The sequence below is a fragment of the Peromyscus maniculatus genome, chromosome 14 (genome assembly GCF_049852395.1).
Source record: "Peromyscus maniculatus bairdii isolate BWxNUB_F1_BW_parent chromosome 14, HU_Pman_BW_mat_3.1, whole genome shotgun sequence".
NCBI classification, from domain to species: Eukaryota; Metazoa; Chordata; class Mammalia; order Rodentia; family Cricetidae; genus Peromyscus; species Peromyscus maniculatus.
Window position 1 is genome coordinate 5,909,279 of NC_134865.1, and position 26,268 is coordinate 5,935,546.

Genomic DNA, 26,268 nt, shown 5'->3' on the forward strand with positions numbered 1-26,268 from the left:
CTCAATCCCACGTTTTTTGAGTAAACACCTTTTTTTTTTTTGTCCTGGGAGTCTGTACTCCTTGTCTGTTTTATTTCTGTAGCTTTGTCCTGTCCTGTGTCAAGATCATTGGAGGGCTCCTCTTATAGGCTACCAAAATGTCCCCATTGGCCTAGCTCTCCCGTGATGAGATCTGCATTATCTTCATCTTATTATTTTATTTTTTGAGACGGACTCTTGCCATAACCCAGGCTGGCTTCAAAGCACTTCTTATTGATTGTGGCAAAGAAATGGAAATTATGGGGACATGGGAGAGCAGAGGAGCCCCTTATCCTGGAGTCTGATTCAAGCCTCTGGCAGCTGAGAAGCAATTAACTGTCATTGGTTGTAGAATCTGCTGATAGAGTATTCCTTTCACATGCAGGTATCTTAAATTAAAATAGTAAAGACCCCGGGGCTTAAGGTCTGAGTGTCTATGACCTTACTTAAGGCCCTATTCTTTCCCCAAACTTCTAAGGCAATGGTTCTCAACACGTGGGTTGTGACCCCTAGGGTCAAATGACCCTTTCACAAGGATGGCCCAAGACCATCAGACAACACAGATATCTACATTGATTCAAAACAGTAGCAGAATTACAGTTATGAAGTGGCAACAAAAATAATTTTATGGTTGGGGTCACCACAATATGAAGAACTTTATTAATAAAGGGTCTCGGCAATAGGAAGGTAGAGAACCACTGGTCTAGGGAATGGTACTCAGGGGCACAGTGTTTGACCATCATCCATGAGTTCCAAGGTCAGATTGCAAGTAAGAAAAAAAAAATTGCCTGGAGAGATGGTTCAGTGGTTAAGAGCACTGGCTGCTCTCGCAGAGGACTTGAGTTTAATTTCCCAGCACTGATACAGTGGCTCACAACCATCTGTAACTCCAGTTCCAGGGGAGTCAAGACTTTTTTCTGACTCCCCTGGGCACGTGGTACACATACATATATGCAGGAATGTCTTTAAAAACAGAAAAAGAGGCCACTGGAGTGGTTGGGAACAGAGCTACATTATCGTCCCAGCTCATTCCTATTCTTAATGTTAAATTCCTGTTCCCCCACCACACCCCACAAATTAGGACAGTGAATCACTGTGTATTACAGGGCTGCCCTCCAATTCTCCATCCTCCTGCCTCAGCCTTCCAGCGTTGGGATAACTAACAGGCGTGCGCTACCAACCGGCAAGGCGCACTTTGGGGACCCCGGCCACGAAATGCACCGCAACCGACGTCCACGGAGAAAAGTGTTTTTATTCTACCACGGGGCATGGATGCTTCAAGAGAAAAGAAAACTACATTTCCGGCCGGGATAGCTCCAATAAAACGCTAAAATGAGAATAAAACTTTATGTTCAGTCTACTTCCCGGGGACAAATTTTTATTTTTTTCTGAAAAACAAAAACCTGAACGGTGAATTGAAAGACAAATTCCCTCAAACTCACTAAGCAGCTTCTCTCTTCAGAGCCGTATTTGACCGAGAAGGAGCCCTCCTCCCGGTGGGCGGAGCCTGAGACGAACGAGGGTGGCCCGGAAGGGTCAAACTTCGTCGGCTCCCGCCGTGCTGCGCGAGCTCCGGCGGGGGCCAACCGCTGCCCGCCTTTCCCACGCAGAGCGTCCCGGGGGGAGGGAACGCCCTCCCTGTGGAGCGCCGCGGAGTCCACGCGCTGCCGCGGCGCTCGCGGCCTGGGCCCCCAGGCCGTCGGCCCCCCCACCAGCCCGGTCCCGGCGGCGCGAGGGGTGCGGCCGGCCGCCGGCTTCCGGGAGTCCCCGGAAGCCGCGCCGGGTGACGCCATTCGCCAGCGTGCCAATCCCGGGCAGCGGAGGGCGGGCTCTCCGGATTTGAATTCCAGCGCTGCGGCCGCTGTCTGTCCGTGTGGAGGAAGCGAATGCCGCCGGGGAGGGAGCGGGGCTCGCGTCGGTGTCTCCTCTGCGGCCGCGCGTGTCGTCCCTCCCCGGGCCTCCCCGTGGGCCTGCCGCGCGGCGGGCCCTGGGCCGCCAGGGTCCCTGGGCTCGGGGCCGAGCGGCCGCCGCGGCCTCCGGCTGCTGCCTGCCCTGAGGTAGGTCCGCTCTGCTCCCTCCGCCCCTCCCCTGCCCCCGGGGGGAGGCGCCGGGGACCACCGCCCGGCCCTTCCGCGTTCGCGATCGCGCCGCGGTGTTCGCACGCACGGCCGCGCGCGGACCTGGCTGCTGGGGCGCGCTCGACGTTTGCTCTAAAATCAGAATTGTCGGGAGCCGCAGGGTGTCGGTGCCCCCCCAACCCTTCAGCTCCCGGCCCAGCCCTCAGAGAGACTTCCGCGCACCCTTGGGATTGAATCCCAAGCTTGTTGCAGGCTTTTATTTATTTATTTATTTATTTTATTTTATTTATTTATTTTTTTTTTGGTTTTTCGAGACAGGGTTTCTCTGTGTAGTTTTGGAGCCTGTCCTGGAACTCACTCTGTAGACCAGGCTGGCCTCGAACTCACAGAGATCTGCCTGCCTCTGCCTCCCGAGTGCTGGGATTAAAAGTGTGCGCCGCCGCTCGGCAGTTGTTGCAGGCATCTTTAGATGTTAGAAAAATTATTTGAAAAATGGAAAGCCCCCTCGTCCTTTCCTTAAAGGAAAAAAAAGAAAAAAACCAAAACTGTTTACAGCCAGGTGCATTTGTTGTTGGTTTTTGAGGCTATAGTTTAATTGCATTTCTCCCTGCAAACCCTCCCTTACACCCACACACACCTCTTCACTCTCCTTGAAATTCAGTGGTTCCTTTTTCACCAATAACAATTGCATGCATATATGTGTACACATATATATCCCTAGATAAAACCTGCTGAGTCCGCGAATGTGTGTTTTCAGAGCTGACCGATTTGTTTTGTTGTTTGGCCATGTTTCGGGAGCATGGCAGTGATCTCTAGACACCATTATCAAAGTTCTAATTTTTGTATCATTTCGTTGGGCAGTAGCTTTGCCCTCTTCGGGCTCACGTCTTGGGATTGGTTCATTAACATATCCACAGCATTTGAGGTTCATTAGCATATTGGCGCGGTCCTGGGCTAGGCTCGCATCTGGATGGCCTTTCTCTTTTTGCCATCATTATTTCAAGTTGCACAAGAATGGCTTCTAAGCCATGTTCCTTACAATCCCCTTTAGGGTTGCCTATTATTGCAGTTTAAGTTCGAACGCCCAAGCTAGGCAGGCAGCAAGCATCTGCCACTGCGCTGTAGCTTCCTGTTTACCTTTTCGTTTGAAACAGGGTCTGTTGTTGGCTTGGCTCTGTGCCCCCTGGGAGACCTGGAACTGACCTCCGGACCTCCTGCTGTGCAGATAGCTAGGACTATAGGCCTGTACCTCAGGCCAACTTTTATCTGTCCTTGAAATGCCTGTGTGTTGTTACAAAAATGGGCTTGTTTCCAGCTTATTTGCAATTTTTATTTGTGAAGCAGTTCATCAGACTGAGGAACTGAGATTAGGTCACTTTGACTATACTTTGCCATTTTCCCCTGCTATTGTATAGTCTCTTCATTTTTATTTATTCCTCTTTTTTTATTTTAAGATTTATTTATTATGTATACAGAAGAGGGCGCCAGATCTCATTACAGATGGTTGTGAGCCACCATGTGGTTGCTGGGAATTGAACTCAGGACCTCTGGAAGAGCAGTCAGTGCTCTTAACCTCTGAGCCATCTCTCTAGCCCTTCATTTTTATTTTTGAGAGTGTAGTTTTTTTTTTTTTTAAATCGGTATTGTTAGTGGATATTACTAACTCCGATCACTGCCCACCTGATGAATAAACATCTGTTGAGTGCTAGGACTGTTGCTCAGTGGTTATATGCCTAGCATGCCTGAGGCCCTAGGTTCAATCTCTAGCAGTGCTAAAATAAGTAAATGAATAAAGCATATCAATACATAGATGTTGAGATAAGGTTTGTGAGAAAATTACAATGGCTTTTCTGTCACAGGGCCAGATTTACAAGATAGATGTTTGTCAGCTGTTGAAAAAATACTTCAAGTAGCAGAGTGTGGTGGTGTGCATACCTTTAGTCCCAGGACTAGGGGGCAGAATCTCTGAGTTTGAGGCCAGCATGGTCTACAGAGCAAACCCTATCTCAGAAACAAACAAACAAACAAACAAAAAAAAAACAGAAAGAAAGAAAAATAAAAAATACTTCTCTGTATTCCTCCTAATAAATTATTAGATAAAGTAGGATTTTTTATATGGATTTTCAAGTTGCTTATTCACTTTTTGAAAAAAAGTTTTGATAGCCTTTGATCTAATTGCTTTAGTAATTATTTTTCTATGTTTTGAGACATAACCCAAGCTGGTCTGTTTTGTTTCAGCCTCCTGTGAATGCTAGAACATGGGTGTGTGCCACCATGCCCCATATGTATTAATATTTTCCATGATAGGTCTTTTCCATTTAGATGTAAAAAGTTATTAGAATTGTTATAAATTCAGTAGTAAGAGATGCTATAATCTTGGTTAGTAAATTCCAGGCACCTAGTATTGAAATACTAATTTTCTAATTATGAATACAATGTTTGGTTCTATACTTGGAATTTGTATTTCTAGTTATGGAAAATACAATTTATATTTAAGAAAAAAGCGAGGTGTGATAATACGAGCTTGTAATCCCAGCACTAAGATGGCTAGGGCAGGAAGATTTTAAGGTTGATGCCAGCCTGGACTATAAAAAGCAAGAAAGAAAAAAACAAATTTAAAACTATACATATTTAAGTAAATAATTTTCTCCAAAAATTCTAAATGGCAATACATTTAAAGAATTACGATAAATTCAAATTCCTTCTTTATTTGAAGTTTTTGACTAAAATCTTATAATTTAAATATTCTGTAGCATAATAGAGCCAGATATTTAAATAATTAAATGGGTATATCAGCATTCATTAGGATCATTGTAGCTGGTGCCTTAAAAATTTTAAGTGTATAAAGGGAAGTACATTTGTTAATTTACTTTTTTGTAACCTAATGTAGTACCTAGTGCAGATATCATTTTTGTTTAATGCAAATACTACTTGGAACCTTAAAGACTTGATGTCTGAATACATTTCATTGCTGCAGTAGAATGCTTGTATAGCATGCTCAAGGTTCTGGGTTTGATCTCTAGCTAGCATCAGAATCAAAAATGTACAGGAAACCTGATCCTGGGTGGCTCTAAAACCCCTTTAAAAAGCACATTCCCATAGCTATCAGGTAAATTTAAAAAACAGATGTTTATAAGTCAGAACTTAGAGATATTAACTAAGTTATTTGTTGATGGTGCCTTTTCTTTTTTTTTTTTTTTCTGGTAAGTAGGCAGTTTTGAAAGCCAAACTGCTTTTTTCTAGAAAAATGGTGAAAACTGTAATTTAACAAAAATGTTAAATATTAGTCTGAGTTGTGATCTTTAAGTTATTTAGTGTTGATAAGAACCAATTAAACCTTTTTAATGGTATACTGTTATGGAAGATTGGGAAATTTAAAAGTCACCAAACAATGATACAAGTTGATTTTATTACAGGTTTCTCTGGACTCCTGTTGAAGTTCTGCCCAAAAACTTGTGTTGATTGAATTTTCTATAAAAAGAATTTTGTTACCACTATCTAATCAAGATGATTTCAACACCTTTGAAACATTCAGGAATTCATTTGTCTTCTGGGACATCTCAAAGAAGAAATCTACCTGTAGATGCAGTCTTTATTGACAGCATTCCTTCGGGCACATTTACTCCTCTAAAAGATTTGGTGAAATATCAGAAGTCCTCTCTAAAACTGAATGGTCATGAAAAGAATCAGTTATCAGAAACGGCAACTTGTAACAATAAAAATAGGTTTCAGTCCACCATGCTATCAGAGGCTACCCCTTCAAACAGCTCTCTTGATGTCAGTGCTATAAAGCCCAATGTGGATGGATTAAGTAACGAAAAGATCTATGAAACACCCGGAAAAATCTTTCAAAGAATGAAAGAAAAAGTGCAGCGTGACAAAGAAGAACAAGCATCAAGGAGCAGTGACCTGTTGGGATCACCAAAATGTGAACGTAATCAAGTCTGCACTTGTAACCGAGATAAGCAAATTCAGTTACAACAAACCTACCTCTGTGAGGAAAAAGAAAAAGCATTCCAATTCAATACTACTCTCTTAGGAGGTTAGTTTATGCATGGATTTAAGAAAAAACTAGTGTCTTTTTAATTGTTTAATGTGTCAGACTCTTAAGTTCTTGGGATATCATAGTGAAGAGAGTACCAAAATGTCTGCTCACATTCTGGAGAACTTTAAAAGTAACTTATGGTACAACAGAAGAGAAAAAACAGAAAAGGGGGGGCGGGAGGAACCAGGCATAGTGGCAAATTCCAGCAAAGATCCAGCACCGAAGAGGCTATCAGGAGCATTGCTTTTTGTTCAGTACTAACCTGGACTACTGGGCTGTATAGTGGGACCTTGTCTCAAAAAACAGCAATGAAAGGTGCAGTAAAGAAAATAGCTATAAGTGAAAGGTGTGTTGTGGTCAGAATAGACTTCAGTGAGAAGATGAGATTTTAGGTGCCAGAGTTTGTGAGGGAATAGTTGTATATTTGAACAACTAACCTAACCTAAATTCAGGGACTGGCTGTGAGTTTAGTGCATCATGAGTGAAGAGGCAGCACAAGAGGACACTAGAGATAAGAGAGTCAGTTAACAGAGGATTTTCACTGAGGAAAATAAGCCTGAGTTACACCGAAACCGTCTAGAGAGAGAGAATTGGGAGGGAGGGGGAAGGGAAAGAAAGAATGTCTTATGATAGGGATAATTGTTGATTATCAGTGTTCTGGAAAAATAGAAGTGGTAAGAAATGAAAAATGGATTTCCTTCCTTCCTTCTTTCCTTCCTTCCTTATACTGGGATTAACTCAAGTATGTTATGTAAGTACTGTCACTATCCTGGTGGAGGTTTTGTTTTTGACAAGGTCTTGCTATGTAACCCAGGCTAACCTGAACTTGAGAGATTCTTGTTTTAGTCTTTAAGTGCTAAATTGCAGGTATGTGCTACCAGGCCTAACAGATATAAGAGAATTTGGGGTATAGATCAAAGAGTACACAAAACAATGCTTCTTATATGAAGTAGGAGGGTAAAAAGGAACAAATGAAGCAATGCAATGTATGGTGTGTGTGTATGCATACATGTATGTGTGTGAGTACATGAGTCAGAGATAGGCTTTGAGAGCAGATGAAGTTCTTGTCTGAGATTCTGATGACTCTTTGTCCAAATGTACACACATAAAAAATGACCTTTTTGTTCTCTGGCACAAATTTTAAGTATTAGCCTTTTATGTATGAAAAAAAGTTTGCTTCTATATTCAAAATGCATTAAATGTAAAGATTTAAAATATAAATCAGAATAAAATGGAAATAGTATTACTAGTCCATATTTGTCTAATTGACAAACTTTCATTTCTTTGAAGGCCTAAAAATTTGTCAAGAACTGGGTGTGGTGATATATTCCTGCAATCCCAGTATTCATGAGGCTTTCAGACTTGAGGTCAATTTAGACTATGAGACCCTACCACAATAGAAAATGTCAAAAGGATTTGCAGTCGGGTCTTGATATTTTGAATTTTAAATGGTAGGTTAGAGCCTTTTAATTGTTCATGTCCTTCCTTAGTCAGGACTACTTAAGGACCTACATAGGGCCTTTCGTCGTCTGGTACACAGTAGTCTGGAATGTGCTGCTAATCCAGATTTTGAGTAAAGACTGCCCAGATAGCTCCCTTGGCCATCTGTGCACCCCAGTATTTGGTGCTGCTTGTACAAGGAGGAATCCTGGCCAAAGACTGCTTACCAAAGGCTTAATAGTATGCTTTTGTCTTGAAAAGGCAAATTTTGTAATTTGGAAGTAATTGATTTTTTTTCCCCCTCAGCATAATGTAAGTATAGTGAGTAAAGGCAAAAGGAGGAAATGGGAAATGGAAATTTATTTATTATGAAAGCACACTATACTGGTCTGATTACTTACTCAAAATGCCTTCCAAATTTTTTATTTTCTCTAATCGCCCTCCCCCCCCCCAATTGCCAATCTACAAGAAGTTCCTCTGGAATCATCAGACATCATTTCTACTGTCTTAGTCATTGTTCTATTGCTGTGAAAAGACACCATGACCATAGCAACTGTTATAAAAGAAAGCATTTAGTTGGGAGTTTGCTTACAGTTTCAGAGGCTTAGTCCATTATCATCATGGGGCAGGCAGAGTGGGGCATTCTTATTCAAACCACCATACCCACACTTCTGACAAGGCCATGCTTTCTAATCCTTTCAAATAGTGCCTCTCCCTGATAACTAAACATTTAACTATATGAGCTTATGGGGAGTAAGGGACATTCAAATCACCACACCCACAAACAAAAGATTCAACACCAGCAGGAAAAGAAAGCAGAAAGGCACAATTTAAGTTATGGTAAACTCTTGTGGTAATTGTTTTATATGTTTACAGTTACCAATTTTGTTTTTTGTTGTTGTTCTGTTTTTTTTTTTTTGAGAGTTTTTTTGTTTGTTTGTTTGTTTGTTTGTTTTGGTTTGGTTTTTTTACTTCAAAGTATTGTTAAATGTTTAAATGTTCTAGGTAGTTCCCAGTGGGCAATAAGAACTAACTCTGAACCTTGAGTTATGTGTGGTGACTGCATGCCTTTAATCTCAACCCTCAGAAAGCAGAAGTAGGTTTGATGCTAGGCTGGTCTACATATCGAGTTCAGGATAACCACGACTACATAGAAAGACTCTGTCTTGAAAAAACAAAACAAGCCGGGTGGTAGTGGCGCACACCTTTAATCCCAGCACTTGGGAGGCAGAGGCAGGCGGATCTCTTGAGTTTGAGGTCAGCCTGGACTACATAGTGAGTTCCAGGATAGCCAGGACTGTTACAGAAGCCCTGTCTCAAAAACACCAAACCAAACAAAAACTAGAGGTACTTAGGTTGAGCCCAGTCTGATGTATTTTTAATATGAGTAGATTTAAAACAACTTTTATTTCCATGGGACTTTTCCATAATTTTTTTTGTTGTTTTTTTGGCAGAGCTTCCAATTCTGAACCAAGAACAAGGAAATGTTTCAGCTTCAGGCATCTCAAGCAAGGCATTAACTAGAGCTCAGTTTGCTAGACAAGTTCATTCAAAAGAAAATACTGTTAAAACCACTGTGTCCAATAAGGACACATTTGTTTTGGAAGGTGGTGATTCTGCTTATGAACAGTTTGAAAACAGTTATGTTACGGCCGTTAGTACTAATTGTGTTCCTGTTAAGAATCATAGTCGGTTGATGACTTCTGATAATGATATCACAACAGAAGGAACTGCAAACGAGGATATTATAGAACAAAATGAAAAAACAGGTTCTAGAAGGACTGTTCTTCAAGATTCCGTGAAAGATACATGTAAAGTTATATCTGCAATTCCAAGACTTAATCTAACAGTACCTGGCCGGTCTCAAAGAAAGGTTGCAAAGCTTGACATGATTGTAAGTGAAGTCAAAAAATACCAGGTAGGAAGACATTTATTTCTGTTTCTAATAGTCCCTTATCTAAACTCCTGTTATGGTTTCTTGTTTTCTTGTTGACTGTAGTAATTATGAGCCTAGTGAAAAGATGAATGGGCTGAAAGTAAGGTGACTCAGTCATCAATTCTTGTCTTGCACTATTACTAGTTGTAAATTTCAACAATTCACTTATGCTATAAGATGTGAACGCTGACATTGCTCCTACTTCTATTTTTCTGACTTTTGAGGTATTATTAACATTTGAAAAGAAAAGAATTTTAACACCTAAAGAGTCAAGAAATTTTGGGCTGGAGAGATGGCTCAGAGGTTAAGAGCACTGGCTGTTCTTCCTGAGATCCTGAGTTCAATCACAGCAGCTACATGGTGGTTCACAACCATCTATAATGAGATCTGGTGCCATCTTATGGCATGAAGGCAGAATACCATATACATAATAAATGAATAATTTTTTTTTTTAAAATGAAAGTTGAAAATTTTCTTGATACAAAGTTACATAGGATGATCAGTAAAAAATAAGCATCAAACTATATTACATTAAGATACATTTTTGATGGAAATATAATGTCAGTTCAAGAAGAAATGTAAGCATGTATAAACCCAAGGCTTGATCTTCCAGCACTGAAAAAAGGAAAAGGACAATGTTATAAGAATGTTCCTTAAGTTTTAGATGATAGAGGCTATCAAATTATGGTGGTATTTAATTCTATCTTAATTTTAAAAATGAAGTAGTTGTAGTTTTATATCTCAGTATTTGCTACAAATTGTATCATTTACAGATATTTAAATGTAATTATGAAAAATTTAGATATTGACTTAAACTGCATGAAGAAAATTAAAAAAAAAAATTCTAAGATTTCCTAGTATTTCTTCATCTCTACCATGCTGTTTATACCAGTTACCATAAGAAGTTCAAGCTTTCCAGGACTCATATCCATAGACAGTTCTGTATATTCCCTACCTTTGACCTACTCTCTCACTCATCCTTAGTTCTTCATTATATTGTGTCCTCTTCACCTTGAGATATATGTAACACAGGTAACAGAATCAATATTCTATGTTGAGTCTATGAACATTTTTTAACTTGCTCTAGCTGAAATGGACATTGTATAACCTCCTTGATTTCTTTTTCTTTCTTGTTTTGTTGTTGTGTGTTTGTTTTTTAGTTTTTTGTTCTTTTTGAAGACAGGGTTTCTCTGTATAACAGTCCTGGCTGTCCTGAAACTCCCTCTGTAGACCAGGCTGGCCTCAAACTCGAAGAGATCCTGCCTCTGCCTCCTCAGTGCTGGGATTAAAGGCATGTGCCACCACCCAGCGATTTCTTTTTTAATGATCCCTCTTCTACCTTTATCGTCTACTCAAGCCCTACTCATGTCTCATTATTGCAAACACATGTACCAGATTCTCTGTCGATGCATCTCATGTTATTATCATTCCCCCTTCACTAATCTTTATATCTACCCTATGCTCAATATTCTGATGCCACTAAGACAGCCATTAGTTCAGTACATTCACATATCCTCATTACTCTTTTCATCCCATGCAGATTTCTGTGGTCCATCGTTACAGCTATTATATGTTAACTCTGAACTCTAGTTTTCCAGTAACTTGTAGTTGTGGAAGAAAAACTTGTGCCTTTACTCTACTTTACCATTTTCTACATCATTGATCATGGAGTGAAGTCTCTCAACTTACCTTATGTTCCTTCTTTCTTACCCTTTTAAGGAATTATGCTTTTCCTGCTGCCCATTTAGGGCTTTTTAAACTTGTTCTTTGATTAGAAAAGTCTTACAAATCATGTGGCTTGTACTTTATTTTATTCAGTTCTCTGCTCCAAGACCTTTCTTAACTATCTGTCTTAAGCACTCCTGTATGCCTCTTTTATCCATAGCAACTATGTATATATGTGTTTAATAAGTACTGTCTCCTTCCTTCCTGCTTCTACTCCCTCCCAGTGTGCTCTTACACACAGGCAGTGTTTACTCTGTAATAGCATCCAGTTTATTTCTTGTTGAATCTCCAGTGTGTAGAACAGTGCCTATAGCTCAAATGTTTGATGACTGCACGTTTTAAATAAGAAGTGTAGCACAAGATTCTAGAATTTGAATTGTAATCCATCAATTCCACTAGTTATATATTATAGAAAAGTTATTTATATATATTTTACAATTTGTTTTTCTGCAAAATGGAGATGGTGCTTGCTTCCTATAATTATAAAGATAACATGAACTAGTGAATCTAAGGCACACCAAGGAATACTTTTTCATATTTCCTCTTGCCTGCTAGTATATCTAAATGTAGTAAAAATAGTATTAATCCTAGTCTCCTAATCTTTTTGTTTTAATTTTGGAGATCAAACTTGGGGACTTGTGCTATATCACTGAGCTACATGCCCAAATACCTATATTTTAAAGGAATTATTAAGAAATGCAATACCAAAGACCATCTGTCCATTTTAGCATGTTTTCCTGGTTCAGTTTAAAGTCACTGGTGAACTTTTATATATATATATATATATATTCTGTTAATTTTGGCTTTAGTTCTATTCAGAAACACTGTAATTGTTTATGTTATTGTTATGAACTATGAATGGTTTTATTACCAGTGTTCATAGAAAATTTTATATTTTCATGACATTTTACTTATACTAAAATCATTTTCTGAGCTATTCAGCTGTTTACTTTGGAATAGAATGGTATTGAATGTTTATTACCAGCTGTGACCTTAATGGTATATAGAAACTGAAAATGTAGCTCTAAATCAGCTTAACAAAAATATACTGTTAATTTTTTTGGAAGTATATAATATATTTGAGGGTTTTGTTGTTTTGTACCCTTGAAGTTGCTATGTTTTCTAAAAGATTTTGGTAGTTCAATGTATATGTTAAGATTCTCCTCCCCCTATGGCTAAGCCATTTTGTATGAGTATTTGAAATGTAGACCTTTCTATATTATAGGCAAACAATACAATACAACCTCAGATAAGTGTCTATTTTTTTTCTGTCATTCAGTACAGTAGTTTTAAGAATTCCTGTTTAAAATGGGCTGGTTCTTAGATGGGTACTAAAAAACCTAGGATTACTTACAGTTTTTCTTGTAGTTCAGATTTTCTAATGTTTAATGCTAATTTTATAATTCTGCATGCAAGTAACACAAGAAATGTGTTCTTTATTTTATGTTTGATTAGGTAGTCCAGCTACAGGAATGGATGATTAAAGTCATCAATAATAATACAGCTATATGTGTAGAAGGAAAGCTGGTGTAAGTATAACATTTAAGTGTTCTTTTTTTTTTTTTTTTTTTTTAATTTATTTTATTTATTTTTGGTTTTTTGAGTCAGGGTTTCTCTGTGTAGCTTTGTGCCTTTCCTGGATCTCACTCTGTAGACCAGGCTGGCCTCGAACTCACAAAGATCTGCCTGCCTCTGCCTCCCGAGTGCTGGGATTAAAGGCATGCGCCACCACTGCCTGACTTAAGTGTGGTTTTTTTTTTTTATTAACATTTTAAGGTGGTTTTATGTAAGTGATCAGTGATAAATAGCATCTTCCTACAAAACACATTCTTAGGTTATAAACTGAAGGTAAAAACAAAACATAATGCCAACCCCTTGCTAAAGTTGTCTGATGTAAATTACTGATCCATCAAAGGATCAAAATTATCTAAAGCTGTCAAGTAGTTACATATGAAGTAATTGACACTTTTGGTTCTCTCAGAAGTGAAAGCATTGTCAGACGAGTAGACTAACTTAGCTACTCCGTTCTACATTTGAGAACCGGTTTCCCTGTGGTAAAACAATATAAAGTATCCTGGTTTCTAAGGTTGAATATGTAAAGTTGTCTAGTTGTCTATCTTACTGCCTTATCCCCTTTTCCATAAAGTTCAAGATGCAGCATTTGCCTTTGTGCATCCAATTAATGCTGCTTACTGCCAGTGTTACTTGAACAAGTTACTTATACTCTGTGAGGCTCAATTTCTCATTGGTACAATGATAATAATAATATGACCAATACTGTGGGAAGACTTTTGTTTTGAGAGAATCTCATATATCCTAGATTGGCCTTACACTACTATGTACTTGAGGATGACTTTCAATTTATGCTTAGTGCTCAGCTTTGTTGCAGATAGTGTCAAGTATTAAATGAGTTAATATTTGCAGTATTAAAGAGCAGTGTCTTTTAGAGTTTGATTTAAATGTTAAATGAAGCTGCGGGCTGTGGTGGTACATACCTTATATCCCTATACTCCAGAGGCAGAGGCAGGTGACTCTGAGTTTGAGGCTAGCCTGGTCTACATAGTTTCAGGACAGCCAGGGCTATGTAGAGAGACCATGTCTCAACAACAGCAAGATAAAACAAAAAAACCATATATATGCAGAGAAATCCAAAAAATATATTAAATAAAACATAAAAGAATCAAAGATAAGTATTAAGGTATATGTTTAATCCCATTTGATTTAGTTGAGAGAACTTCCTTATAACTCATGTTTATGTATGTTTATTATGTATTGAATGAAGAATGTTCAGCACTTATCTAATACACCTTCATATTTGGTTCTAATTTTATATTTGTTGTTAGTTTCATTTAAAGAAGTATGAAGAGTAGATTTCTGGGTCAGTGATTTGCAACTTTATTTTTTTCTCAACTAGAACGTATTTACAAAATGAATATAAAAGCATTTGCCTTTGTATTTATGGTTAAGAAATGACAAAATCCCTCAAAATTGCATGGATCTATTTAACATTTCAGAACATGGAGCGGGAGGGAGGGAGTGGGAGTGCATATTAATCTATAATCTCAGGTACTTTGAGGATGTAAAAGTCCAAGGCTATCTTGGGTAACATAGTAAGACCCAGGAGCCAGCAAGATGGCTCAAAGGGCAAAGGTTCCTCCTGCCAGGTTGTACAATTTAGTTTGATCCCTTGGACCCAGTTGTTGGAAGTAAAGAACTGATTCCCAGAAGCTGTCTCTTGACTCCATATGAATTCCATGGCATACACAAACTAAATAAATAAAAATATGAAGAAAACAGCAAGACCCCATCTGAATAAATAAAAATACATTTCTGGAGGGGAAAAAAAAAGCCAACATAGTATAAAAATGTGAGGAAAGGGGTTGCCAAAATTCTTTGAAAGCTTAGTAACTGGTAAGCTGAAGTTTCAGTTATTGCCAGCAGCAAATATTTGATGATAATTGGTTTCTGTTTCCTTGCTAATGCTATATTTTATATTAGATACATAGATTGATTGACCACAGTGTAGTTCTTGGCATATACTCTGAGGATTACATTAGCCAAGCAGTTGAGTTCTGTACTGGTTAGCCCTCAAGTGTTTTACAGTTAGAGTAGTAATGCTATTGTTGTAGTAGCTAAAAGTATAAAATTAGTACTTTTTGAAGGGTGACATCATGGCTTCATCTCACTATGAGGCCCTAGTTGTCATGACCTCAAACTTGGAACAATCTTCCTGCTTTTACCTACCAAGTGCTAGAATTATATATACCTGGCTCAAAATCAGGACTTTATTATAAATTTGTATGCTTCTATATGTATATAAAGCTCTTGGTAAAGTGTAAATACATTGTCCTTACTAAGCTTATCCTTTTTTCCCTAGAGATATGACTGACGTTTATTGGCATAGTAATGTAATTGTAGAGCGGATTAAACACAATGAACTTCGGACATTATCAGGCAACATTTATATATTAAAAGGATTAATAGACCAGATTTCCATGAAAGAAGCAGGTAAATGGGTATCATCATTAGTTAAATCATTTCATAGTTTCTCCTTTTTCTTAAATAAATGTCCAGGCTCATACATTGCCCTTAACCCTTGTAATGACCCATAACACCCCACTACCTTTATTACCCCTTTGAGTAAACACCTAGTGCTGACTCCATATGGCAGTTCGGCTTTGCTAGTCTTATTTCACAAACAGACCGGCTGTCCTCTTGTCAGAGACATTTCGTTTTCCTGTTTCTAATATTCTGACTCCATATTGCCACATGACTCACTCCCTCACGTTCCCAGAACTTGTCTTCCTATTGCAGTAGAATCTCCTGACTTCCCCCTTTTCAGTTCTGTTCTCTCCTTTTCTGCCATGAAAATGCTTGACCACTTTTCCTGTAACTCCTGGCTTGGCTTTCTCTTACACACTAGACATCAACTGTGTAGTGGCGGGATTTTTACTTGCTTAACTGCAGCAGTGCTTAGCATATAGTAAAACAAGTATGTGTTTCTTGACGGACAGTCAACTGGAGATGCCACTTTAAAATACTAGGCTTTTGGATCACTTTTTTTCTTTCTTTTTTAAATTAAAAAATTATCTATTTATTTTGCTTATTGTTAAATAGGATATCCCTGTTATCTCATAAGAAAATTTATGTTTGGATTCCCCCGAAATTGGAAGGAACACATTGATAATTTTCTAGAACAATTAAGGTAAAGTGTCCTTAACGTTTTTTTTTTTTAAATCAGCTTTATCAAGGTATAAGTTATGTTCCCTAAAATGTACTCACTTTAGATACAGAATATAATGATCCTTTTCAGATGTATATGCTTCTGTAACCAATGTAAAGTGGTTTTTAGTTTGTTGGGTTTTTGTGTTTATGTGCTAGTTTTGAAGGTTTTTTTGTGATCTTAGGTGTTTTAGAAATAATGTTTTATTAGAATTTCTGTCATGTTGAGTAAGTTAAAAATAAAAAATAAAAGCTTAGCCATATTTCAAGGAGAATTATTCAATCACCTACTCTTTGAATGGCATGTAGTTGTTAAATATTGGTCTGAACTTCTTGATTAATTTTTTTCCATTAATATTCAGTCATTTTTGAGTGTCACCTGCCGGGTACTTAGCAGACATTAAGAGAAAAATATTTATTAATTCTTGTTCTTCGAGAACCAGTAGAAGATACAGAGCTTTAAATTTTATCTAAGCACAAGTAACTCAGTATAGGAATTGTTGGCTGTTTTTCCTATAAAGTGCCAGATGGTATTTTTCTGGGCATGATACTTCTTTTCTCAACCACTCAACTCTGTCTTCGCAACAGAAAAGCAGCTAGAGGTAGTATAAATTGAATGAGCATGGCTATGTTTCAGTAAACAGTATTTACCAAAATAAGCAACTGCCCAATAGTGTTTTTAATCCTGGCCTCACACTTGCTCGGTAAGTGCTCTACCACTGGTAGCTCTTTCTCCTATAGTTTTCTTAAATTCGCTTAAATAGTTGTTCTTTGTTTTTTTAAATGCTAGTTTGTTTTGAGGAGGGTCACATGTAAGGGGTTAACCTCAGTGTGTAGCCCAGACTGCCCTTGAACTCCTTGATCATCCTGTTGTTTGTGGGTTGAGCTTTTCAGTTCTTTTAAGAACCAATATTAGAGAGAAAAAAATAACACAATTGTTTTAGGGCTGAAGAAAAGAACAGAAATAAGACCAAACAGAAAACTGCAAGACATGAGAAACAAAAATCAATGAAAAATTATGTAGAAGATAAACAAACTGATGTTCTCCAAAAGGCCAGCGTCACTTACGACCTTATTGATGATAGCTTGGGTATGTTTGTATTTTTCTTTGTTGCTACAGTGATAGTCTTACATAAGCTAACACTGTATGTTGTATCTAATGTGTAGAGTGGTGCTCTTCGACTAACTAGCACCTTGAAATTCTTGCTTCTTCACTCTACAGACTGCTGTGCATCATTATTCCTTTGATTTCATGGGGTAAACCTTTAATCACAATGCTGAAACTCCAATAAGTAGATCAATAAAAGATTGTATTTAGGCTACCAGCAATCATGTAGTAGAGACAAGTATCTATGTTTGTATAGGAACTGGCCTATATTCTTGACTGGCAAGTGCTATAAAGGTAGTTGGCAGAACTGTTCTATGTCAGCTCTTTTCTAACATTATGCTCTACATCTAACACCACCCCACTCTCACAAATAATGTTTGAAGATTAACTTATAGTTCCCTCAATTAAATAGATGATAAAAGTTACTGAGTCTGTTGTGCACATTTCTTGGAATTTTACCTTAACTTTAGCTAAGAGCTGTACACAGTTTTAAAACTTCCAAGAATTGGAGATTATTTTTGCTAAAAGTATGGTGTCATGTTAGATGTAAATACACTACATCTCACTCTAATGTTGTTATGTTATTTGAACTCCCTTTCTTGAAATTTTCTATATCTTTTTTTAGTTCAGAGAAAGCAATAATTTAAATATGTAAATGTTGCAAAAATTCACTTACCAAAGCTTTAAATCTTTCTCAACCCTTCCTTTATACAAAAGTCATTCAGGTTTCTTAAAATTGGCAGGTTGGCTATTACTAGAACATTTGAGTCTTCTGGAGTCCTGGGACTATATTAACTTGCTATTGCCCAACCCCCCCCCCCCCCCCACACTTTTTTTTAACTCCTAAATGAAAAATAATTCTGAGTCACTTTTTTTTAGGAAAGAGAGCTGAATTGTAAATACGATTGTTGTAAATGTTATAGAAAACATGTGGCAAGTGGGATGGAATACAAATTCAAAAGACCAAAGTTTGGTAAACAATTTAATATGCAGTCTATGCACCTGTGAAGAACCAGACAACTTTAAAGCATCTTTATGGACCTTGCTTCATGTTAGAAATTTAGGGATGGCTAAGGCTTCTCTTTTTAGCAAATGCAGTTTAAGGGCACATACTATATTATGATAGAATAATTTTTCTAAGATGATATGTTTTAGATGTTAATTATTTTATGAAGTGTTAGTAACTAATTATCTTCTTTCACAAATCATTTTGATTGATGATGCTTTATTTTCTTATTGGTTGTTTTTGTTGTTGCCGATATATCATTACATTTTCTATGAGAAAATAATGAAAAACCATGGTTGGAGAGGTGGCTCAGTGGCTAAGAGCATGAACTGCTCTTGCTGAGAACCCAAGTTCACTTCCCAGCACCCACATCAAGCAGCTCACTGTTACCTGTATTTCCAGCTCCAGGGAATCCAATATCCCCTCCTGGCCTCTGGAGCCATTGCTTGTGCATACCCCCCCCCAGACACACACACACAGACACACACACACATACATAATTAAATATTACATGAAAAAAAACACTTAACTGCCTGACATTAAACAACTAAGGTTATATAAATGTGCCAACCCATGATAGTTTAAGATGACATGATTATTTTAATTATCTAATGTAATTTTTCATATTTAGTGTTATAATTATTGCATCATAGTATTGTAGTTTAAAAAACTCTTTATAACACTTACATAAGCATGTTATGAAGGATTTACTATAGTATCAGCTTCCTATACTATATAGTAATCTCAGGGTTTAGGGCCATCCTTGTATATCTTTATAGTTTCTAAAGGAGTAACAAAATACCTTTCAGGCCAGATGTTCTGGCACATACCTGTAATCCCAGCACTTAGGAGAATGAATCAGGAACATCTGGAATTCAAGGTCATTCTGGTCTGTAGTACAAAATCCAGTCAGAAAAGCAATAATAGCAACTAAAACAAAAGTCCTTATTTTAAGTAGTTAATTTTTGAATTAGTGTTTGTGTGTGGGTGCCCATGAGCCACAGCATTCCTATGGAGGAAAAAAATAGAAATTCTCCACAAAATAATTTAAAACTTGATTTTGCTAAAAATAGTGTAGATTCAGTTATACATTGAAGTATATAAATTAACTGAAACATAATTTCATACACAAAAAGAAATATAAGAAAAACAATCACTAGCTTTCTATTTAGTAGATGTGCAGTTTGGATGTATAGGATATATAAATTCACAAAATTAACTACACTAGTCTGTGTTTAGATATAAGGGGTTCAAAGCAGGTATAAACAATATGATGGTTCATTTTTAATTTTTTTTAGGAAAATAAAAGTAATTTGAACTAAGCCATAACCTATTAAGAGTGGCCTGTCCTACCAAAAAAAATTTATTATAAACCAAATTAACAGTGAATATACATGACATTTCATTACGCAGAGTTTTCTTCCCATAGCTCTTTAATGTGGAAAAGCAACTTATCTTCTTATCCTCCTTCCATTTTTCTTTCCCTCCCTTCACCCTCCTCTTTCTCACTCTTTTTTCTTCCATCTTTCCCTCCCTCCTTTCCCTGATACAGTCTTTTATATTGGCAGCATTCATTTTAGTGTCCAGGCTGATGTGAATACAGGCACAGAAAACACCATGATCTGCTGAAAAAAACACTGAATCTTTTATGTAATTACTTAATGCTCCACCTTTGAATTCACAGAAATGAAGAAAAATAAGCACAATGGATTGCCAGGAACTGCAGAAATAAACACTGGATATAATAGTCTAAATAAGCCACAGTTAAGGCTCCTACGTAACCAAGTAAGTCATACTACTCAAATGGTGGCATCTATGACATAATGTACCTGAAAAGTTTCAGGACTGCATCAAAAGATACAATTTCTTTTTGATAAGTATCACTTATATTGGTCAGTCCTAACTCAGAAACTGCAAAAGTAAAAAGGAATCTATTTGAGGTGTTTTTGGTTTCTTTTCTTTTCTCTATTTGAGATCTTAAGAATTGCAGGAATTGTTTCAGGAAAACAGACTCAGGTTATTTTCAAGTCTGTTTAAGAGAAGGTTAGAAAAGGAAAAGCTTACATTGAGAGTAAAAGCTTTTTTGAGGTCCTGCTTTTGAAGTTAAACAGGTGTTTGTGACAAGGACTATGTCTAATAAATGATAAAGAACAAAAAAACGTAGGGATGGGATGTACTTCCATTGGTAGAGTATTTGTGATGTATGAGAGGTAAACCCTTGGTTTGATCCTTGGTTTACTCCTCAATCTTTTAAGTATAGAGCTTGCAAAAATGTCCACAAGATAAAGTTTCTGTAACTTCTTTATGCATCTTAAATGTCTGGATACGATGGAATTATGTGTTATAACTGTCTGCAGTCAAGTAACCATCTCTAGGCAGTAAGGAAAATTTTGTATAAGTCTTTCGTCTTTGAAGGCCTCAACTGTGTTTTGGAAAACTGTTAACTTTAACTCTAATTTCCAGTGTTCTATTTTGTTTTAAAATTTACATTTATTTATTTGGTAAAGCAGGGCGTATGTATGCTACCTCAAGCAGGTGGACATCAGAAGACAACTTGCACATGGCAGTTTTCCCCTTCCATCATGAGAGTCCTCAGGATCAGCCTCTTTATGTGCTGAGCCATCTCTTTAGCCCGTAGAGATTTTGTTTTCCATTTTTCATTATAAAAGCACAGGCAACAATAACAAAAGTAAAGCTTTAAATTAAAACATATAAAAAGTACTTGAAATATGCAAAAGTACTTGAAGTACTGCAAGTATGGTCTTTAAGAGTGCTTCCTGTTTTCCAGTGGATGATATAGTTTACTTCCCTGAACCTACATCAGTTAGGTTTTTTTAACTCCAGCTCCAGGGGATCTGACACCTTCCAGCCTCCGTTGGGCACTCTTACACAAATGGCAGACACATGCACAGAAATTAAAAAGTACATACCTCTCAAAAAGAAAAACTGCAAATAATAAGGCTTTTGTAGGATCATGTAACCCTATGTACTACTTCTAAAGTTACAGTTCTAACAGGATTTTCTGAATGCTCCATTAATGAAATTTGTAGAGTAGCAGGTACCTAGAATTTTTTAATACTTGATGCATGCTATAGAAATGCCCAAGGTCATGTCTAGGTTGTAGTTGTTAAAAGTGCATTATTTATTTTTGAAGGAATTAACTGGAAAAAAAGAGTGCAGAACATTTCCTTCTAAAAACTGTGAGAATTCTGAAGGAATAAATGAAAAGAAAATTCAAAGTCAGAAGCAAGGTAATATCTTTAGTGGCTGTGTAATGACTATGACAGTAACTTTAAAATAATTTTTAATGTAATAAAATGGTGTTTCTAAGTTTCTTGATATAAAGTGGTAAATACGTTAATGGTTTAGTTATTTGTGCATAAAATGATTATTTAATGAAATAGCATGTTCCTTTAAATAGGATATTATTTATAGATTTGCCTTTAATGTGATCCCTAAGTCACTTTATTTCATAAAGTTATATATTGCTTTAATTGTGCTCATATGAATGTTTTCTTTTAGGAAATTAATGCCATAATTAAGGTTTGATAACTTGATTTTTAGAGTAATTAAAGGCTATGTACCAAAATACAAAGTGCCTTTTCTCCAAATCCTAACAAGTTCAAGATTTCATGTTATGTTAAGTCCATGGACCTAGTGGTATTTTTACTATAACTGAAAAGCGAAAATGAAGAACTGTGAACATTCACAAAAGTGGGGAGGAATACAGTACTGCCTAGGCTACTAGATTCAGACAAGTGAATTTAAAGTACCTAAAAGAGGCTGAATGTTTATTGAGATTGTTAAATAAAATGAAATGATTAAAAATATTCTCACTAGAAATATTTTGTTCAAAATGAGAATATTCAGATTTTTAAAAACTTCTTACTGAGCAGGGTGGTGGTGGCGGTGCACTTTAATCCCAGAACTTGGGAGGCAGAGGCAGGTGGGGATCTCTGTGAGTTCCAGCATAGCCAAGGCTACACAGAGAAATTCCATCTTGGAAAAAAAAGAAAAGAAAAATTTCTAACTGAATGCTTTATTTGATTTATGTAAGGAATTGGAAGAAAATACTTTGTTAATCTATGATTCATGAAAAATCTTGTGGAAACATTTTTGGTTTTGTTTTTTTTCATTAGGATAGTGGTACTAATCAAATAAATTATCCACAAATTATAATTTTGAAGTTTCCCCCACCATTATTAACTGTTAACAGTTTATTTTGTTGTTTACCTTTTATGGCATGATATATATATATATATATATATATACACACACACACACACACACACACACACACACATACATACATAGTTGCAGTATTTTGTTATGATGGTATGGTGATTTATAATTCTTAATAAGTGTCTTAGTTACTGTTCTTTTGCTGTAAAGAAACACCATGACCAAGTCAACTTTTAGAAAGAAGTGTAATTGGGAGGCTTGCTTATAGTTTCAGAGGATTAGCCCATGGCCATCATGGCATTAGGTAGGCATGGTGCTGGAGCAGTAGCTGGGAGTTCTCATCTGACCCACAGACATGAGACAGAGCTAACTGGTAATGGCATGGGTTTTTGAAACCTCAAAGCCTTCTCCTGGTGACACATCTTCTCCAACAGAGCCATACCTATGAATCCTTTGAAACAGTCTCACTCATTGGAGACCAAGCATTCAAACATGTGGCCTGTGGTGGCCATTCTGGTTCAAACCACCAGAATAAGCATAAGTAGAATTTAATGAAGTTAGAATTTCAGGTATATTTGCTTCTAGTTTCTCAATTTTTAGATCAGACAGCTGGTCTCATTTGCTTTCTTCCCCAGTAAGATGATAGAATAAAGATACCAAGTTCTGCAGTTTCTGTTACTTCCCATGATAATTCTTGGAGATCTGGAGAGATTTGAAAAAGGTGCTACATTGGGGATATAAGCAGAGCTACTGGTATGCATAGAGTTGAACATTTTTCTGATTGCTTAGGTCTAGTGACCCTAATAGATTTTTTCGTCTCCTGTTTTACATTCTGAGAATTGATTCTTAAACCATTTGCTTAGTATCTACTAATACTTGAGAGTCTATTATAACATCAGCCAAAAAAAAAAAAAAAAGATTTATGAAAATAAAGTTCTGACATTAATGATTTTCCTACTGTAACTAAAAGATGACTGGTGTACAATGAAAATGGCATTTTTAAAAAAGTATTCTGGAAAATTAAAGGATGGAGAGCTTTTAGTTCAAAGAATCGGGACAGTTTATTGACACAGTGGGTTAAAGAATAAGGTCTATGCAAGTAGTAGTTTGTCTTATAGATAGATAAGTAAAGGAAGTTTTTCAGAGAGAGTAAACAATGACAGTTCAGGTCCAAGCATATTTGAAAAATACATGTTCTAATACTAACTCTTAGAGAATGATTCTAATTTGAGGTCAGTGACAGATTGAAACTATATTGAAGGCCAGGTACAAAAGCTTACATGTATGCCAATAAACTGGGAAGTCCTTGGCAGGATTATATAAATAATTACATGCTTACATTTAAAGTGACAGTGATCTAAATAGACCAGTGCTTTGTGTAACCTATGGGGAAAAATTGTTTTATTTCGTAAAAGTATTTTTTTCTATACTAAAGGGATTTTGGTTTTGGTTTTATCCAATGCAATAAAGAGAGAACTGAAGTATTAGATGTACCCATTGATACACCGGACTCACTGGAAGAGCCTACCTCTGACAAAGAAAGAAAATACCTGCCTCTGAATCAGAAGAAAGTTTATGTTTTAATGACACCACTTAAAACTAGAAAGGTGATAGAGCAAAAATGTATAGAGCACAATCTCTGTATCAAAGGAGTACCTGATTTTTTCCAACCAAAGCATCAAGAAGAAAATAAGTCACATGTACGTGTCAGTTCTATGCATAAGTCCTTAGAGACCTTTGAACACAGCATGGGTTATGAAAGTAACTCCAAGGAAGATTGCGGTGAATGTGATATACTCACTGTCAGACAGAAAATTCAGATACCTTGCCCTAAAAATAAGCAAATGGTCACCAGTGATTTTAAGAAGAATATCAAGTTGTCCTCGAAATTGAAGAAAACTGAAAATCAAGTAGCCGTATCATCTTACAGTCAGTTCTCATCACTTTTGTCAAGTGAAGAGAATGAAACAGAGATTAGAAGTAAAACCAGAGCAAGAAATAGGAAAGAAAGGCTTATTGACCAGAGAAAAAACACGTGCAATATCACCAAAGATATCCTACTGGTTTCAGAACCTGAGGGTGAAAGTGGTTCTCATATCGCACCACAGAAACCTAGATCTTCTGCTAAAGAGACTCTTCCAAAAGCTGGTGTTAGCAAGGACTTTCTGACTGAAGTTAAAGGCTCTCATACAACAAACAGGCAACTGGTAGGCTGTCATCTTCCTGGTTTAATTGATGATGAAGAATGGAGTGAGCAAGAATTACAGAAGCTTCATCGGTAAGTACTTTTGTCTCTGGAATGTCTACAGAATGGTTACAAAACAGGACAAAGGGCTTGATTTAATGATTCTGCATCAGTCTTAGGAAAGTGATGTTAGGAACTACTCAGAAGAAATGAGTGATTATTCTGTCTGCTATTGGTGATAAATCACAATCTTTAAGAATTGAATTTGAAATTGGGCAGTGGTGGTGCACGCCTTTAATCCCAGCACTCTTGGGAGGCAGAGGCAGGCAGATCTCTGTGAGTTCAAGGCAAGCCTGGTCTACAGAGCAAGATCCAGGACAGACTTCAAAGCTATACAGAGAAACCCTGTCTCAAAAAAACAAAACAAAACAAAAAAAAAAAAAAGAATTGATGTTGAGTTCGGCTGGAGAGAGGGCTCAGCAGTTAAGAGCACTGACTGCTTTTCCACAAGACCTGGGTTTAATTCCCAGCACCCACATAGTGATTCACAGCTTTCTATAACTCTAGTTCCAGGGAGTCGGATACTTTTCTGGCCTCTGTGCACAAACATAGATGCAGGCAAAACACTCACACTCAAAAAAAATTTATTAAAAAGTATTAAATTTGACTATAGAGACTAAGAGCTTCAGTAGTGTGGTAATATAGAAACTAGATCAGAATTGAGTCATGAAACCTAAATGGGAAGGTTAAAGAGATAGTACAGCACATGTGGACAAATCAAGAAAACCGGAAATTTTCGTTGCATTTAATGTAGCTTCGTATATTCTGCTTTAGATCAAAATCAGACCATGTTAACAATTTTACCTCTTCTAGCTATAGCTCTCATTTTCTTATATAACTTCTTACCCTTTATATTTCAAACCATCTAAAAAGGTTTTAATTTTTTTTTTTTACATCTCTCCTTCCCTCCCTCCCTTCTTTTCTTCTTCTCCCCTCCTCCCCCCAGTGTTAGGGATCAGGCTCAGTGTTTTCTTTATATTAGACAAACATTCTACCACTCAGCTAACACCTCAGTAGTCACATTTCTGTACTGTAAAGACTTAATTTCCAGTAAGGTGGAATAAGTGTGCTATGTTTATTGGACTGTACAGTTAAAACCTAGACAGAATGCTTGGAATCTTTTGTCAGTTTAGGAAAGTAAACAGTAGTGACTCAGTTGGAAAGTCTGGAATGTTACATATCACCAAACCTGGGGTGAATGTCCACTTTTTTTCCCTTTTGTATCTCCACCTAAGCTAGACTTAGGGCTAAAAATGATCAAGAAATGGGCCTGTAAGCATACTGTTTGCCCGTTCTAATTCTCATTCTCTTGCTTTTCTTTCTCTGCCATCCAGTCCCCTGTGATCCCACACAAAAACCTATTCTAGACCTCCCAGTGATTGATGAGCATGTGAAAAATGCAAATTACTTCCCAGTCTGACTTCATGAATTGAAATCTTCAAGTGGTTCTTAATATTCAGCCCATTGCTTTATATTTTTAAAATTGTGTTTATAGCCTAGAAGGCAGATGTTTAGCATCTACTGTATCACTGTAACAAGTTTATGAGAATATGTGCTTATGAGACTATAAAGAGAGTCTGACCTAATTTAGATGGATATGTGAACTAAGAGGTGAAAGATAAATCAGAAGTGAGCCAAAGATTGAAGATAAGTGTATTTCATATAGAAAGGAGAGGACATATTTAGAAATCTTGACCAAGGCTAGAAGGAATAGAATACTGAAAGTTGAGGAGAGAGTGCAAACCTGACAGGACTAATGTCAG

The 26,268-nt window shown here is 37.1% G+C and overlaps 1 protein-coding gene across 1 annotated transcript in view; it reads left to right on the forward strand.

Annotated features, from left to right (window-relative positions):
* Nucleotides 1-1,891: 1,891 nt before the first annotated feature.
* Mis18bp1 (MIS18 binding protein 1) overlaps nucleotides 1,892-26,268 on the forward strand; it is a 36,820-nt gene continuing 12,443 nt past the window's right edge. The window contains exons 1-10 of the mRNA XM_076550571.1: nucleotides 1,892-2,075; nucleotides 5,513-6,138; nucleotides 9,036-9,499; nucleotides 12,698-12,771; nucleotides 15,120-15,250; nucleotides 15,860-15,947; nucleotides 16,909-17,054; nucleotides 19,763-19,863; nucleotides 21,233-21,329; nucleotides 23,731-24,538. Coding sequence (XP_076406686.1) covers nucleotides 5,604-6,138; nucleotides 9,036-9,499; nucleotides 12,698-12,771; nucleotides 15,120-15,250; nucleotides 15,860-15,947; nucleotides 16,909-17,054; nucleotides 19,763-19,863; nucleotides 21,233-21,329; nucleotides 23,731-24,538 — 2,444 coding nt within the window. The 5' untranslated portion in view covers nucleotides 1,892-2,075; nucleotides 5,513-5,603. The remainder of the gene's footprint in view (nucleotides 2,076-5,512; nucleotides 6,139-9,035; nucleotides 9,500-12,697; nucleotides 12,772-15,119; nucleotides 15,251-15,859; nucleotides 15,948-16,908; nucleotides 17,055-19,762; nucleotides 19,864-21,232; nucleotides 21,330-23,730; nucleotides 24,539-26,268) is intronic.